Below are 15,043 nucleotides of genomic sequence, written 5' to 3'. Positions count from 1 at the left end.
CTATCTAAGTGATAGCTATTAGTTGAGTAGTAATAATATTTTTCCAAGGTTGAAAGTTCCAAATTAATGTTTAAATCAGTGAATTTCTTTTCATCTTGTAGGAACGTGCTATTTCAAACACTGAAATGTAAATGTCCTGTTATTTGTTTTAATGCTAAGGATTTTGTGAGAATACTGCTGCAGTTTTTTGGTAATGATGGCAGTTGGAGGCATGGTAAGTTATATTTTTTATTCTGTCTATAATTTAACTCTTCAACTGTGACTCCTTCTATGAATGGGAGAATGGTGAGGGCAGCCATGTCACACAACTCCTGGGGACCTGGCCACACAGACTGATATGCCTCCTCATGGGCCCTAGGCATGGGGAGGAGGTTTTCCTCCATGTTTCTAGGTTATTTGAATTTTTAAAAGTATATATTACTTTCATAATTTAAAATAGGAAAGAATTAACTTATGTAGCATGGTCAGTGAGATTTCTTGTTACCAGAAATAGCTTATAAACTTTCTAAGAATTAAACTACAGTCCAGAGTAATTAACATCAAAACAATATAGGACCTACCTTTTATTTAAAATGTAAAGATTTTAAATATATATATTTTTTATTTTTTGATTTTTTTAGAGATGGGCTCCAACTTTATTGCCCAGGCTGGTCTCAAACTGCTGGCCTCAAGCCATCCTCCTGTCTCAGCTTCCCAAAGTGCTGGGATTATAGGCGTGAGCCACTGCACTGGGCCTAAAATAGTAAAGTTTTTTTATAACTTTTTAAAAACTAGATGGACATGGCCGGGCACAGTGGCTCACACCTGTAATTCCAGCACTTTGGGAGGCTGAGGCAGGCGGATCACGAGGTCAAGAGTTCGAGACCAGCCTGGCCAACATGGTGAAACCCTGTCTCTACTAAAAATACAAAAATTAGCCAGGTGTGGTGGCTCATGCCTGTAATCCTAGCTACTCAGGAGGCTGAGGCAGGAGAATTGCTTGAGCCCAGAAGGTGGAGGTTGCAGTGAGCCACTGCACTCCAGCCTGGGGGACAGAGTGAGATTCCATCTCAGGAGAAAAAATAAAAAAACTAGACGGACAGATAAGTGGTAAAACAAATATAGCAAAAATATTCATTGTAGAATCTAGGTGGTGGACATGTGTGTTCACTGTATGATTCTTTTCAAATTATGTATTTGAAAATGTTCATAATAAAAGGTTGGAAAAAGCCCTTTTTATTGTCAAAAATTTCTAACATATACAAAAGTAGCTATCACCCAGTTTCAACAATTATCAATTTCCAGCCAATCTTTTTTTTTTTGTTATTTTTTTTTTTTGAGATGGAGTCTCGCTCTGTCACCCAGGCTATAGTGCAGTTGAATGATCTTGGCTCACTGCAACCTCTATCTCCCTGGTTCAAGTGATTTTCCTGCCTCAGCCTCCCGAGTAACTGGGACTACAGGTGCGCACCACCATGAGTGGCTAATTTTTGTATTTTTAGTAGAGACGGGGTTTCACCATGCTGGCCAGGCTAGTCTTGAACTCCTGACTTTGTGATCTCCCCGCCTCGGCCTCCCAAAGTGACCCACTGCGCCTGGCTCCGGCCAATCTTTTGCTCTATAACTCCCCATACTTCCAAACTGCCACCTCCTGGATACTTTGTAGCAAAACCCAAACATCATGTGATTCATCTCTAAATATTTCAGTTGTGTGACTAAAATGTGGGAATCCGTTTTTAAGACAGCACCATCATCTCTGCCCATCCCCGAGCAAAATAACCAATAATCTTTTTTTCTTTTTTTCCTTCTAAAAATTTTACTGAATCATAATAGATATACATATTTTGGGGGAACTTGTGATATTTTGATACATTCATATAATGTGTAATAATCAAATCCGGGTAATTGAGATCTCTATCACCTTAAACATTTATCTTTTCTTTATACTGGGAACATTTGAATTTTCCTTTACTAGCTATTTTGAAATATACAATAGATTATTGTTTACTATAGTCGCTCTACTGATTTACTGAACACCAGGTCTTCTTTCTTCTACCTAACTATATATTTATAACTGTTAATCAACTACTCTTACCCACCCACCACCCCCTTACCCTTCCTGACCTCTGGTAACCACCAGTCTGCTCTACCTGCATGAGATCTGCTTTCTTAGCTCCTACATATGAGCAAAATTTATCTTTCTGTGCTTGGCTTATTTCACTTAACATAATGACCTCCAGTTCCATCCATGTTGCTGCAAATGACAAGATTTCATCCCTTTTTTATGGCTGAATAGTAATTCCATTTCGTCAATATACCACATTTTCTTCATTCATCTGTCGATGGACACTCAGGTTAATTCCTTATTTTGGCTATTGTGAATAGTGCTGCAGTAACACATGGGAATGCAGATATCGCTCTGATGTGTTGATTCTTTTGAAATATTGATTCTTTTGAATATATACCCAGAAGTGGGATTGCTGGATCATATGGTAGTTCTATTTCGTTTTTTTTGAGGAACCTACATACTGTTTTCCATAGTGGCTATACTAATTTACTTTCCTACCAATAGTGTATGAGGGTTCCCCTTTCTCCATATCCTCACCAGTATCTGTTATTCCCTATCTTTTTGATGAAAGTCATTTTAAATTGGGGTGAGATGATATCTCATTGTGATTTTCCTTGCATTTTTCTTATGATTAGTGATGTTGAACATTTTAAATATTCTTGTTGGCCTTTTGTATACCTTCTTTTCAGAAACGTCTATTCAAATCATTTGCCTATTTTTAAATCATGTTTCCCCCTCTTGAGCTATTTGAGTTCCTTTTATATCCTGGTTGTTAATCCCCTATCAGATGGATAGTTTGCAAATATTTTCTTCCATTCTGTGAGTTGTCTCTTCACTCTATCGTTTCCTTTGCCGTACAGCTTTTGCTTGATGTAATTTCATTTGTCTACTTTTGCTTTTGTTGCCTATACTTTTGAAGTTGTAGTAAACAAAAAAAATCATTGCCCAGACAAATGCCCTGGAGCATTTTCCCAATGTTTTCTTCCAGGTGTTTCATAGTTTTGGGTCTTAGATTTAAGTCTTTAATCCATTTTGATTTGATTTTTGTATATGGTGAGAGATAGGAGTCTAGTTTCATTCTTCTGCATGTGATTTTCCCAGCACCTTTCCCCAGTATGTATTCTTGGAGCCTGTGAAAATGAATTGGCTGTAAATGTGTTGATTTATTTCTGGGGTCTCTATTCTGTTCCATTGGTCTGTGTGTCGGTTTTATGTCAGTACCGTGCTATCTTGGTTACTATAGCTTTGTAGTATAATTTGAAGTCAGGTAGTGTGGGAGATTCCTCCAGCTTTGTTATTTTTGCTCATGATTGCTTTGGCTATTCAGGGTGTTTGGTTCCATACAGATTTTAGGCATTTTTGTCCTATTTCTTTTATTTATTTATTTATTTATTTTTAGATGGAGTCTTGCTCTGTTGCCAGGCTGGAGTGCAGTGGCGCAATCTCGGCTCACTGCAACCTCCACTTCCTGGGTTCAAGCGATTCTTGTGCCGCAGCCTCCCAAGTAGCTGGGACTATAGGCACCCACTACCACACCTAATTTTTGTATTTTTAGTAGAGATGGGGTTTCACCATGTTGACCAGGATGGTCTTGATCTCCTGACCTCGTGATCTGCCCGCCTTGGTCTCCTAAAGTGCTAGGATTACAGGCATGAGCCACCACGCCTGGCCTTTTTGTCCTATTTCTGTGAAGAATGTCATTGGTTGGTATTTTGATAGAGATTGCATTGACTCTTTGATTGCTTCAGGTAACATTGATTTTTTTTTCTTTTTCTTTCTTTTTTTTTTTTTTTGAGATGGAGTCTTGCTCTGTCGCCCAAGCTGGAGTGCAGTGGCACAATCTTGGCTCACTGCAAGCTCTGCCTCCTGGGTTCATGCCATTCTCCTGCCTCAGCCTCCTGAGTAGCTGGGATTACAGGTGCCCGTCACTATGCCTGGATAATTTTTTGTATTTTTAGTAGAGACGGGGTTTCACCGTGTTTGCCGGGATGGTCTTGATCTCCTGACCTCACGATCCACCCGCCTCAGCCTCCCAAAGTGCTGGGATTACAGGCGTGAGCCACTGCGCCCGGCCAGTAACATTGATATTTTAACAATATTAATTCTTGCATTTCCTCACTTTTATTCTATGTAAGTCTGCATAAGTAAAGTGGGTTTCTAGTAAGCAGGAAATAGTTGTGTCTTATTTCCTTATCCATTCAGCCATTCTATGTCTTTTAATTGAAGAATTTAGTCCATTTACATTCAATGTTGTTGGTATGTGAGGACTTATTACTACCATTTTGTTACTTGTGGTTAAGTGATTTTCTCTGGCAGTATCTTTTAATTTGTCGCTTTTTTTGTGTGTGTGTATTTATTATAGGTTTTTGCTTTGTGGTTACAAAAACCAATAATAAATACACTAAAAATAAAAAGGAGCCTTACAAAAAAAACTTATAGTTATAACAAGTTGTTTTAAACAGATGACAACTTATCTTTATTTACAAAGAAAAGAATAGAAACAAACAAATAAAGGAAAAACTAAAAAACCTCTACACTTTAATTCCACCCCCTGCACACATTTTGACTTTTTGTTGCCTCAATTTATGTGTTTTTATATGGCCCGTCTCTTAACAGGTTGCCATAGCTATTACTGTTTTTTATAGATTTATCTTTTAATCTTCACACTGGAGTTATGAATGGATTGCATACCACAATTTCAGTGTTAGAGTATGCTGAGTTTGTCTGTGTATTTACTTTTACCAGTGGGTTTCAATCCTTCGAATGTTTTCTTTTTGTATGTTTGTGTGGTTTTTTTTTTTTTTTTTTTTTGAGATTGAAGAACTCCTTTTAGCATATCTTGGAAGATCGGTCTGGTGGTGACGAATTTCCTCAGTTTTTGTTTGTCTGGGGCTTTATTTCTTTTTCATGTGTGAAAGATAGCTTTTCTGGGCACAGAATTCTTGGGTGACAGTTGTCTTTTGTTTTGTTTTCCTTTTTATTGGGGAGGGGGTAGCAGGGAGATGGGGTCTCACTCTGTCACCCAGGCTGGAATGCAGTGGTGTGATCATAGCTCACTGTAACCTCAAATTCCTGGGCTGAAGTGATCCTCCTGCATCAGGCTTCCAAGTAGTTGGGACTATAGGTGTGTTCTACCACACCCAGATAATTTTTTTATTTTTATTTTGTAGAGACAGGGGTCTCACTATGTTGTCCTGGCTGCTGTTGAACTCCTAGCCTGAGCAATCCTCCTGCCTTGGGCTCCCAAAGTGTTGGGATTACAGGTGTCAGCCACCAAGCCTGGCGGTTTTCTTTTCTTTCAGCACTTTGAATAGGTTATCCCACTCCCTCCTTCTGTTGAGAAACCTGTTGTCAGATGAATTGGAGCTCCTTTATATGTTATTTGTTCTTTTCTCTTGCTGTTTTTGGGGTCCTTTCTTTGTCCTTGACTTTTGAGGGCTTGTTTATTATATGTGTAGTATAATATAGGGTAGTTATATTTGGGTAATTATAGGGTAGTTTTATTTGGGTTTAATCTGTTTGGTGATCTCTGGCCTTCCTCTACCTGGATATTTATATCTTTCTCAAGATTTGGGCCAGGCGCAGTGGCTCATGCCTGTAATCCCAGCACTTTGGGAGACTGAGGCGGGTGGATCACTTGAGGTCAGGAGTTCGAGACCAGCCTGGTCAACATGGTGAAACCCCGTCTCTACTAAAACTTCAAAAGTGAACCGGGCATGGTGGCACATACCTGTAATCCCAGATACTCAGGAGGCTGAGACAGGAGAATCACTTTAACCCAGGAGGCAGAGGTTGCAGTGAGCCACAATCAAACCATTGCACTCCCACCTGAGCAACAGAGCAAGACTCCATCTAAAAAAAAAAATATTTGGGAAGTTTTCTGTTATTATTTTTTGAATAAGCTTTCTACTCCTTGCTCTTGCTCTGCTTCATCTTGAACACCACTAATTCTTAGATTTTCTCTTTTGAGGCAATTTTCTGTATCTTATAGGTGTTCTTCATTTCTCTTCTCTCTTTTCTTTTTACTCCTCTGTGTCTTTTCCAATAGTCTATCTTCAGACTCACTGATTGTTTTCTCTGCTTGATCCATTCTGCTGTTGAGAGCCTCTAATGAATTTTTCAGTTTAGCAAATATATTTCTCAGTTCCAGGATTTCTGTTTGATTTTTTAAATTAAGTCAACCTCTGTTAAATTTTTCTGATTAATTTCTGGGTTTTTCTGTGTTATTTTAGAGATCACTGAGTTTCCTTAAAACTGCAATTTTGAATTCTTGATCAAAGAGCTTCTCTGTCGCCATCCTGTTAAGGTCAGTCACTGGCTCCTTGCTTTGTCTGGTTTGAGGAGATCATGGTTCCCCACTTGCTATTATTTCTTGTGAATGTACTTCTATTTCTTTGCATTGAAGGATTAGTTTTTTGTTCCAATCTTCTCTTTCTGGCTTGTTTTGGTTTTTTGTTAGATATGTTTGCTCAGAGAATTTTTTTCAATATACCTGTTAAATATCTTTTTGTTTTTGCTAGGTCTTTGCTTCCTTTTCAGCACTAGATGGCACCTTAAGCCCAGGTGTGCCTCGGCTCTAGCAAACTTCAGAGCGCTCCCCATCCCTGATGAGGAAAGTCCCTAAGGGTATACCTCGCAGTATGGGAAGGCTAGCTGGGAGTTCATGCCCAGGGGACCTGTAGGATGTACCTCCTACAACATGGTCCTACTGACCAGCCATTCTGATTTGGTGTCTCTTCTGTCCATGGTACAGAACAGAGTGTCTGCTAGTCTCTACCACTGCCCATTTCTGGCTGTCCTCAGGGATATTTCTTCCTTCAGGCACTCATGATGCTTCCTGTGGATTGTGGCAGGGACGGGTCTCCTGCCAGGGGGCCCAAAATGATGGGAAAGTTAATCGTCCACCTCAGTCTCAGTTTTTCCAGTTTAATAACTGAATTGGGGGAAATTTTTCTACATGTTTGGTGACTGGCAGATTGGGAAAGGGACATAAAGTCTGATTCTCTTACTGTCTGCATGGAGTTTTTTCACTTCTGTGTGGCCTTGGAAACTGTGTCATCCTTATATTTGGGTTCTGGGATATTGCTGGTGATAATCTTGGTGCTGTGTATTGGTTTTTGCTTTTCTGTGAAGGAGAGTGAAGCCAGCTTGCTTGTATTCCACCATTTTGGTAACATCACTCTATTACCAATAATCTCTTTTTATTATTAGCTGTCTAGTCAGTGTTTGCACTTCCCTAGTTGTTCTATAACTGTTTTTGTTTGTTTTGTTTTTTACAGTTTGTTTTAACTGGGGCCCAAAGCCCATAACTTGTATTTCTTTTTGTTTGTTTGTTTGTTTGTTTGTTTTCGAGATGGAGTCTCACTCTGGCGCTCAGGCTAGAGTGCAATGGCGCAATCTTGGCTCACTGCAACCTCTGCCTCCTGGGTTCAAGCGATTCTCCTGCCTCATTCTCCTGAGTAGCTGGGATTACAGGCATGTGCCATCATGCCTGGCTAATTTTTTATATTTTTGGTAGAGAGGGGTTTTACCATGTTGGCCAGGCTGGTCTTGAACTCCTGACCTCAAGTGATCCACCTGCCTCAGCCTCCCAAAGTGCTGGGGTTACAGGCATGGGCTACCGCGCCCAGCCAGGTATGCTTGTATTTCTTAAGCCTCTTTTCATCTATATGTTCTCCCTTCCTCTGTCTTACATTCTTGCAGTTGTTTTGTTGTTGAAGAAACCAGATTGTTTGTCCTGTAGAATTTCTCACAGTCTGGATTTTACTGAGCACATCTCCTTCTTGTCATTTAATATGTTCTCTCTCTTCTATTTCCTGTAAATTGGCAATTAGATCCGGATGCCTGATCAGATTCAGGTTAGATTTGGGAGAGCAAGACTACATAAAGTGTTGTATACGTTTGTCAGGAGGTATATAATGTTTGGATGTTTATCTTTTTTTGTGATGTTAGAAGCTACTGCTTGTCATTGTCTAGGTTCTTTAATTGTAACATGGTGATATTTAAGATCCATTGTGCTTTCTTCATATATTAGCTGTAATACTTACATAAAGTATTACATAATACTTACATAAAGAGAAATCTCCCTTTATCATCTATTTGGTTACCCTAAGTACACTTCATATAGAAAAGCCAAGATAAAATTTGATTATTTTCCTTTATTTACCCATTTTCAAAATAATGAATTGTTTCATAGAATCACTAAAAGGTGATCAAAAAAAGCCTTTTCATTTTAGTATCATTATGAGCATATGGATTTAAATATATTTGATATGTTTTGACACATTGCAAATGATCTTTGATGAGTTAGGTGAGTCTTTGTCATACAAACATAGTAATCTGGGCATCTTCCTTGATTTGTGGTATAGTAGGATGTTTCCAGGTCATCTTGTGCATTTCCTGCTCTAGACCTGAAATTAGCCATTTCTTCAAGGAGCCCTGTTACTTTAGTGAAAACGGCATTTAGAGACCAGAATTTGGTCACTGGATATGTACCTCACTATTAGGTTGACTTTTGTTACCAGGCTAAGATGTTTGTATTTTTTATAAGATAAAATACACTGTGAATTCATACTGATACTTCTAATTCATGTTCAGGATGACATGGTTTTTACTTAACCTTATTGATCTCCTTTAAAACATACTGAAGAATCCTTTGTACTTGGAGGTCAGTTTGGCTGTATATAAGATCACTGGTTTACATCTTTCTTTGTGTTTCTAAAATATGCTATACTATTGTTTTTTGGTATAAAGTGGTGCTTTCAGAAAGTGTGGTGAAAATCTGATTCTCTTTCCCTAATTATAGTGACTTGGTCTTTTTGTCTGAATGCCCAAAGGTTTTTGTTTGTTTTGTTTTCCTTTTTTTTTTTAAAAGTCTAGTGTTTTACTAGACTGTGTCTTGGTGTTGGCTATTTTGGGTCAATTTTCCAAGATATGTATGTACCTTTAAAAAAAAAAAAAAAAAACTTTGTCAGGGCACGGTGGCTCACGTCTGTAATCCTGGCACTTTGGGAGGCCGAGATGAGAGATCACCTGAGGTCAGGAGTTCAAGACCAGCCTGGCCAACATGGTGAAACCCTGTCTCTACTAAAAATATGAAAATTAGCCGGGCATGAAGGCATGCACCTGTAGTTCCAGCTACTCAGGAGGCTGAGGCAGAAGAATCACTTGAACCTGGGAGGCAGAGGTTGCAGTGAGCAGAGATCTCGCAAGACTCTGTCTCAAAAAAAAAGAAAAAAAGAACACTTTGTAAATAGCTTTTTAGTATAGCTTTAAAAAATAGCGGTTTTATTAAGATATAATTTCATACCATAAAATTCACTCTTTAACTGTCCAATTCAGGGGTTTTTAAAGTAATCACAGAATTGTGCATCTATCACCACTACATAATATCAGAACATTTTTGTCACCCCAAAAAGAAACCCTGTACTCCTTAGCAGCCACTCCCCATGCCCCCTTTCTCAGACTCTGGCAAGCACTAATCTGCTGATTTTTGTCTCTGGAGTTGTGTATTCTGAATATTTAACATGAATAGAATCATACCATATGCGGCCTTTTGTCACTGGCTTATTTCATTTAGCCTGATGTAGTTTTTCGTTGTTGTTGGTTTTTAACCTAGTGTTTTAAAGGTTCATTCATGCTGTGGCATATATCAGTACTTTATTCTTTTTTATGGCTGAGTAATATTCATATTTTGTTTGTTCATTCATCAGTTGATGGACATTTAAGTTGTTTTCACTTTTGGCTGTTATGATTAATGCTTCTATGAACTTTGGTGTACAGGTCTTTGCATGGACATATTTTCAACTTGCTTGGGTATATATCTAGAAGAAGTAGAATTGCTGGGTCATGTGGTACTCTGTATTTAACATTCTGAGGAACTGTTAAACTTGTTTCCAACAAGTCTGCACCATTTTAACCAGCACTGTATATAGCATTGTAATTTCCCCACATCCTTGCCCAATACTTGTTCTTGTGTATCTTTATTTTAGTCATCCAAGTGGATGTGAAGTGTTACATCCTTGTGGTTTTGGTTTGTATTACACTGATGCCTAATGATATTGGACATCTTCTCATGTGCTTATTGGCCACTTTTACATCTTTTTTTGGAGAAATGTCTGTTCAAATATTTTGCCCATTTTAAAATTGCGTTATTTGTCTTTTTATTGTTTATTTGTAAGAATTATTTATATATTCTAATATGAGTTTATTGTCAGATATACAATTTGCAAATACTTTCTCCCAATCTGTGACTTGTCTTTTTAGTTTCTTGATGTCCTTTGAAGCACACTTTTTTTTTTTTAAGGAAATCCGATTTATTAGTGTTTTCTTTTGTTGTTTGTGTTTTGGGTGTCAAATCTAAGAAACTATTGTTTAAGCCAAGGTCAGAAAGATTTACTCATTTTTTTCATATAAGTTTAATCATTTTCTCTCTGAGGTTAGGCTTATGATCCATTTTTGGTTAATTTTTGCATATGGTGTGAGGGTAGGGGTCTGTATTAGTGTCCTAGGTCTGCTGTAACATTACCATAAACTGAGTGCTTAAAACAACAAAAATTTATTTTCTTACAGTTCTGGAGGCTGGAAGTCCAAATTAAGGTGCTGGCAGTTCCTTCTGGAGTCTCTGAGGGAAAATCCATTCTGTGACTCTCCCCCAGCTTCTGGTGGTGGCTGGAAGTCCTTTCCACTCCTTGACTTGTAGACACATCCCTCCAGTCTCTGCTTCCATCCTCGTGTGGCCTTTTCCCTCTGCATGTGTCTATATGTCACCTTCTTTTCTGTCTCTCATAAGGACACCCATCATTGGATTTAGGGCTCACCCTAACTTAAGATGATCTCATCTCAAGATTCCTACCATAATTATATCTGCAAAGGCCCTTATTTCAGTAAGTTCCCATTCTGAGATTCTGGGTGGAGTTATCTTTTGAGGACCACAATTCAACCCATTGTTGGTATCCAACACCATTCTTAGTACCTTTGTTGAAAATCAATCAACCACTGATGTATAGGTTTATTTCTAGACTCTCAATTCTGTTCCACTGATCTGTAGGTCTATTCTTTGTTGATACTACACTGTATTGATTATGTATATGTCTTTATGTAGTTTAAAGTCATCTTTTTTTTTTTTTTTTTTTTTTTTTTTTGAGACAGAGTCTCGCTCTGTTGCCCAGGCTGGAGTGCAGTGGTGCGATCTCGGCTCACTGAAAGCTCCGCCTCCTGGGTTCACACTAGCCTCCTGCCTCAGCCTCCCCAGTAGCTGGGACTGCAGGTGCCCGCCACCACACCCGGCTAATTTTTTGTATTTTTAGTAGAGACAGGGTTTCATCGTGTTAGCCAGGATGGGCTCGATCTCCTGATCTCGTGATCTGCCCGCCTCGGCCTCCCAAAGTGCTGGGATTACAGGCGTGAGCCACCACACCCGGCCTAAAGTCATCTTGAGTTACAGTGTTTAGTGCTGTGTTCGTTTGTTTTTTTCCTTTGATTTCCTATTTCATATGTTGAATCTTCTTGTCTTTCATATTTATCTTTTTGTCATATTTATCATTTTTTATCCAGAATCCATTTTCAGTCTCTTAATTTCTTTTTGATTTTTTAAAATTTTATTTCATTTTATTTTTAAGTTCTGTTGGACTTGATTCTTTTTTTATTTAAAAAAAAAAATCTGTCTTTTTTGGCTGGGCACAGTGGCTTATGCCTGTAATCCCAGCACTTTGGGAGGCTGAGGTGGGCAGATCAACTGAGGTCAGGAGTTCAAGACCAGCCTGGCCAACATGGTGAAACCCCATCTCTACTAAAAAAACAAAAATTAGCTGGGCGTGGTGGTGGGTACCTATAATCCCAGCTACTTGGGAGGCTGAGGCAGGAGAATCACTTGATCCTGAGAGGCGGAGGTTGCAGTGAGCAGAGATCGTGCCATTGCTCTCCAGCTTGGTCAACAGAGCAAGACTCAGTCTCAAAAAAACAAACAAAATAAACAAAAAATTCCCTTTTTTTAAATCTTTTTTTTACTTTAAGTAGTTAGCTATTATGTTTATTTGCTTTTGTGTCTTGCCAGTTTAGTTTTTATTTCTGAAATATCTTTTTTTTTAATTTTCTCTCCTAGATTCTGTCATTTCTTTGTATAATTTTTCTTTTTCTAAGTAACCTAATTTCTAAGTATATAATTCGGATTTACTTACTTTTTTATAGCTTTTACTCTTTCTTAATTTTCAGAGCTTGTTTTAAATCTTATTTTGTTAGCATTTCTTTTTCAGCTACTGGCATTTTCTCCCTAGTGTGGGATTTGTCCTGGCAGGCTTCAGTTTGTCAGTTGCAAGAGATTACAGGGACCATCTCCCAGAGCATTCTTATACTGTCAGAGCTTCCCCAAGGATTTTAAAAAATATATGTTGATAACCATTACTTTTGGAGTATTAAAGCATTGAAAAGGGAAGTGGAGTGAAACAGTGCTATTGGGTCAGTCTGCATCACCAGACAGTGTTGTAGAAAATCATGTACTGCTGGCAGAGGTGGCAGGCAGCCAGAGGACCACTAACTCCTCTTATCCAGAGCTCCAAATGTGCCACTGTAAGAAACTTCCTAGATATCAAGTGAGAAAGTCATAATACTGGCTGCTTTGGTAAATATAAATCTCTTAGACTGGTATAATTTAAAGATGCCTGAACATATAATATTTAATGTGATATGATCTAAGACTATAGTTTTATTTAAAGGCAAACTCCCTATTTTTGTATGGCACAATTCAAAATTTTAAAGTGACTTAAAAAGCAGTCACTTTAGGATTTAGTTTGTCTATTGATTTATAGCCCACCCCACCTCTCCAGCCTTTTATGACTCTCCCTTCATGTCTAAAGTGTTCTGGTATAAAAACTTGTTTGTTTAGCAAATATCGTGTTTACTTTTTAAAAAGCATTTTCTCATGTATATCGCAGATAATTACAGTAACCTTTCCCCCCAGATTTTGGATGAAGAAACTAACACTGAAGGGGCAAGGTGGCCTCCCAGGCTCAGAGGGTGATTCAGAATCCAGGCCTGGTGTTCCTTCCACAGCACCAAAGCACCAAACATTAGTTGTCTTGTGGATTTTCCGCACTTCAGGGAGAATGCCAAAGTGTCTTTGCCTTGCACACACTACCTGTTCAACACTCAGTGACGAGGGTGTCGTGTGTGCTCAGGCAACTCCCGCCCTTCTTCCTTTGGCTCAAGAGGCTTGGATTCCAGACTCTATGCTGCCAGACAGCCCAGTGAGAGGCTGGAGGAGGGCAGGACTTGGCAGAGAGGATGCCTGAGGGAAAGAGGAGCAAGGAGGAGTGGAGGCAGGAAGCATGGCCCACTACTGTGACCTCAGCAGCTTTTAACATGTTTCTGAGAGATCCAAATTGCAAGTGAGCTTGGAGTCCCTCCTTTATGGCTACTTGAAATCTGCCCTTTATTTTTATTTATTTATTTATTTATTTTGAGACGGAGTCTCGCTCTGTCGCCCAGGCTGGAGTGCAGTGGTGCAATCTTGGCTCACTGCAAGCTCCGCCTCCCGGGTTCACACCATTCTCCTGCCTCAGCCTCCCGAGTAGCTGGGACTACAGGCGCCCGCCACTGCGCCCAGCTAATTTTTTGCATTTTTTTTAGAGACGGGGTTTCACCATGGTCTCGATCTCCTGACCTCGTGATCCACCCGCCTCGGCCTCCCAAAGTGCTAGGATTACAGGCGTGAGCCACCGTGCCTGGCCGAAATCTGCCTCTTTAATGTGACACCCACAGAGATGGGCCATGTGGGACTTGGGTTCATCGAGGCTGCCTTATCAAAGGTTCTAAATTCTGGAGAATAATGGAAACTCACTTTGGTCCTTAGCTCTATAATTTGAGAGGATGACAATACTACTACTATTCGTTTGAACTTAAGAACCTTGTCAAAGCAGGAAAAACAGCTATTGGTTTTTCTTGGGATGATTGAATGACGTTTTTCTCTTCAGTTGCTGATTTTGTAGGGCTAGATCCCAGAATTGCTGCATGGCTTATAGATCCTAGTGATGCCACACCCTCTTTTGAAGATTTAGTAGAAAAATACTGTGAAAAATCCATTACGGTTAAAGTGAACAGCACATATGGAAATTCCTCAAGAAATATTGTGGTGAGTTGTTTAAGATAAGGTTTTATAAACCTTAATACATCCTATTTTTTCTGGAAGCTTTTTCTATTTTATTGATAGCCTAATAGTAAAAAGAACTTTGTCAACATTCATTTTCACTTATTCAGCACAAATAGTTGTGACCTTGGCATTTCTGGTGGAGGATGTTGAATAAGAATGAGTGATGGCTGTTCTTCCATGGCATCTGTTCCTAGAAATCTGTCCATAGTGTGACTCTTCCAGACGACTCTCTGGTGTCAGTGTCACCTGCTCCATGAACAGAATGCCACTCATTGATAAATCCTTAGTGCTGGTGATGTGGCCACAGTGCCAGAGGTCCTGGGATGGCTACTCTTCAGTCTGTGTGGAGAGAATGGTCAGAACTGCCCTGGGTCTTGGGCTTGGTGCAGCAGCTCATGCCTGTAATCACAGCGCTTTGGGAGGCTGAGGTGGGCTGATCACTTGAGGCCAGGAGTCCAAGACCAACCTAGCCAACCTGGTGAAACCCTGTCTCTACTAAAAATATAAAAATTAGCCAATCATGGTGACAGGTGCCTGTAGTTCCAGCTACTGAGGAGGCTGAGGCAGGAGAATTGCTTGAACCTGGGAGGCAGAGGTTGCAGTAAGCCGAGATCATGCCCCTGAACTCCAGCCTGAGTGACAGAGTGAGACTCTGTCTCAAAAAAAAAAAAAAAAAAAAAAAAACTGTCTTGGGTCTCTCTCCAGGCCCTCCCCTGCTAGAGATGCCCCTCATTATCAGGAAGCACCATCTGGAGAAACAAAGGCACTCACAGCTTCTAGAACTGTGCCCAGAACCCAGAGAGAGAGACTTCTCAGCAGGCCCCAGAGGAGAGGTGTCTAGTGGTGGCAAT

General features: G+C 39.6%; 1 protein-coding gene across 1 annotated transcript in view; it reads left to right on the top strand.

Annotated features, from left to right (window-relative positions):
- POLN (DNA polymerase nu) overlaps window positions 1-15,043 on the top strand; it is a 166,055-nt gene that overhangs the window by 50,213 nt on the left and 100,799 nt on the right. The window contains exons 6-7 of the mRNA XM_055246226.2: window positions 102-214; window positions 14,017-14,174. Coding sequence (XP_055102201.1) covers window positions 102-214; window positions 14,017-14,174 — 271 coding nt within the window. The remainder of the gene's footprint in view (window positions 1-101; window positions 215-14,016; window positions 14,175-15,043) is intronic.

This window comes from Symphalangus syndactylus, chromosome 16 (genome assembly GCF_028878055.3).
Source record: "Symphalangus syndactylus isolate Jambi chromosome 16, NHGRI_mSymSyn1-v2.1_pri, whole genome shotgun sequence".
Taxonomy (NCBI): domain Eukaryota; kingdom Metazoa; phylum Chordata; class Mammalia; order Primates; family Hylobatidae; genus Symphalangus; species Symphalangus syndactylus.
Note: the sequence above shows the minus strand (reverse complement) of the source record. Positions and strands in the feature narration are given on the sequence as shown.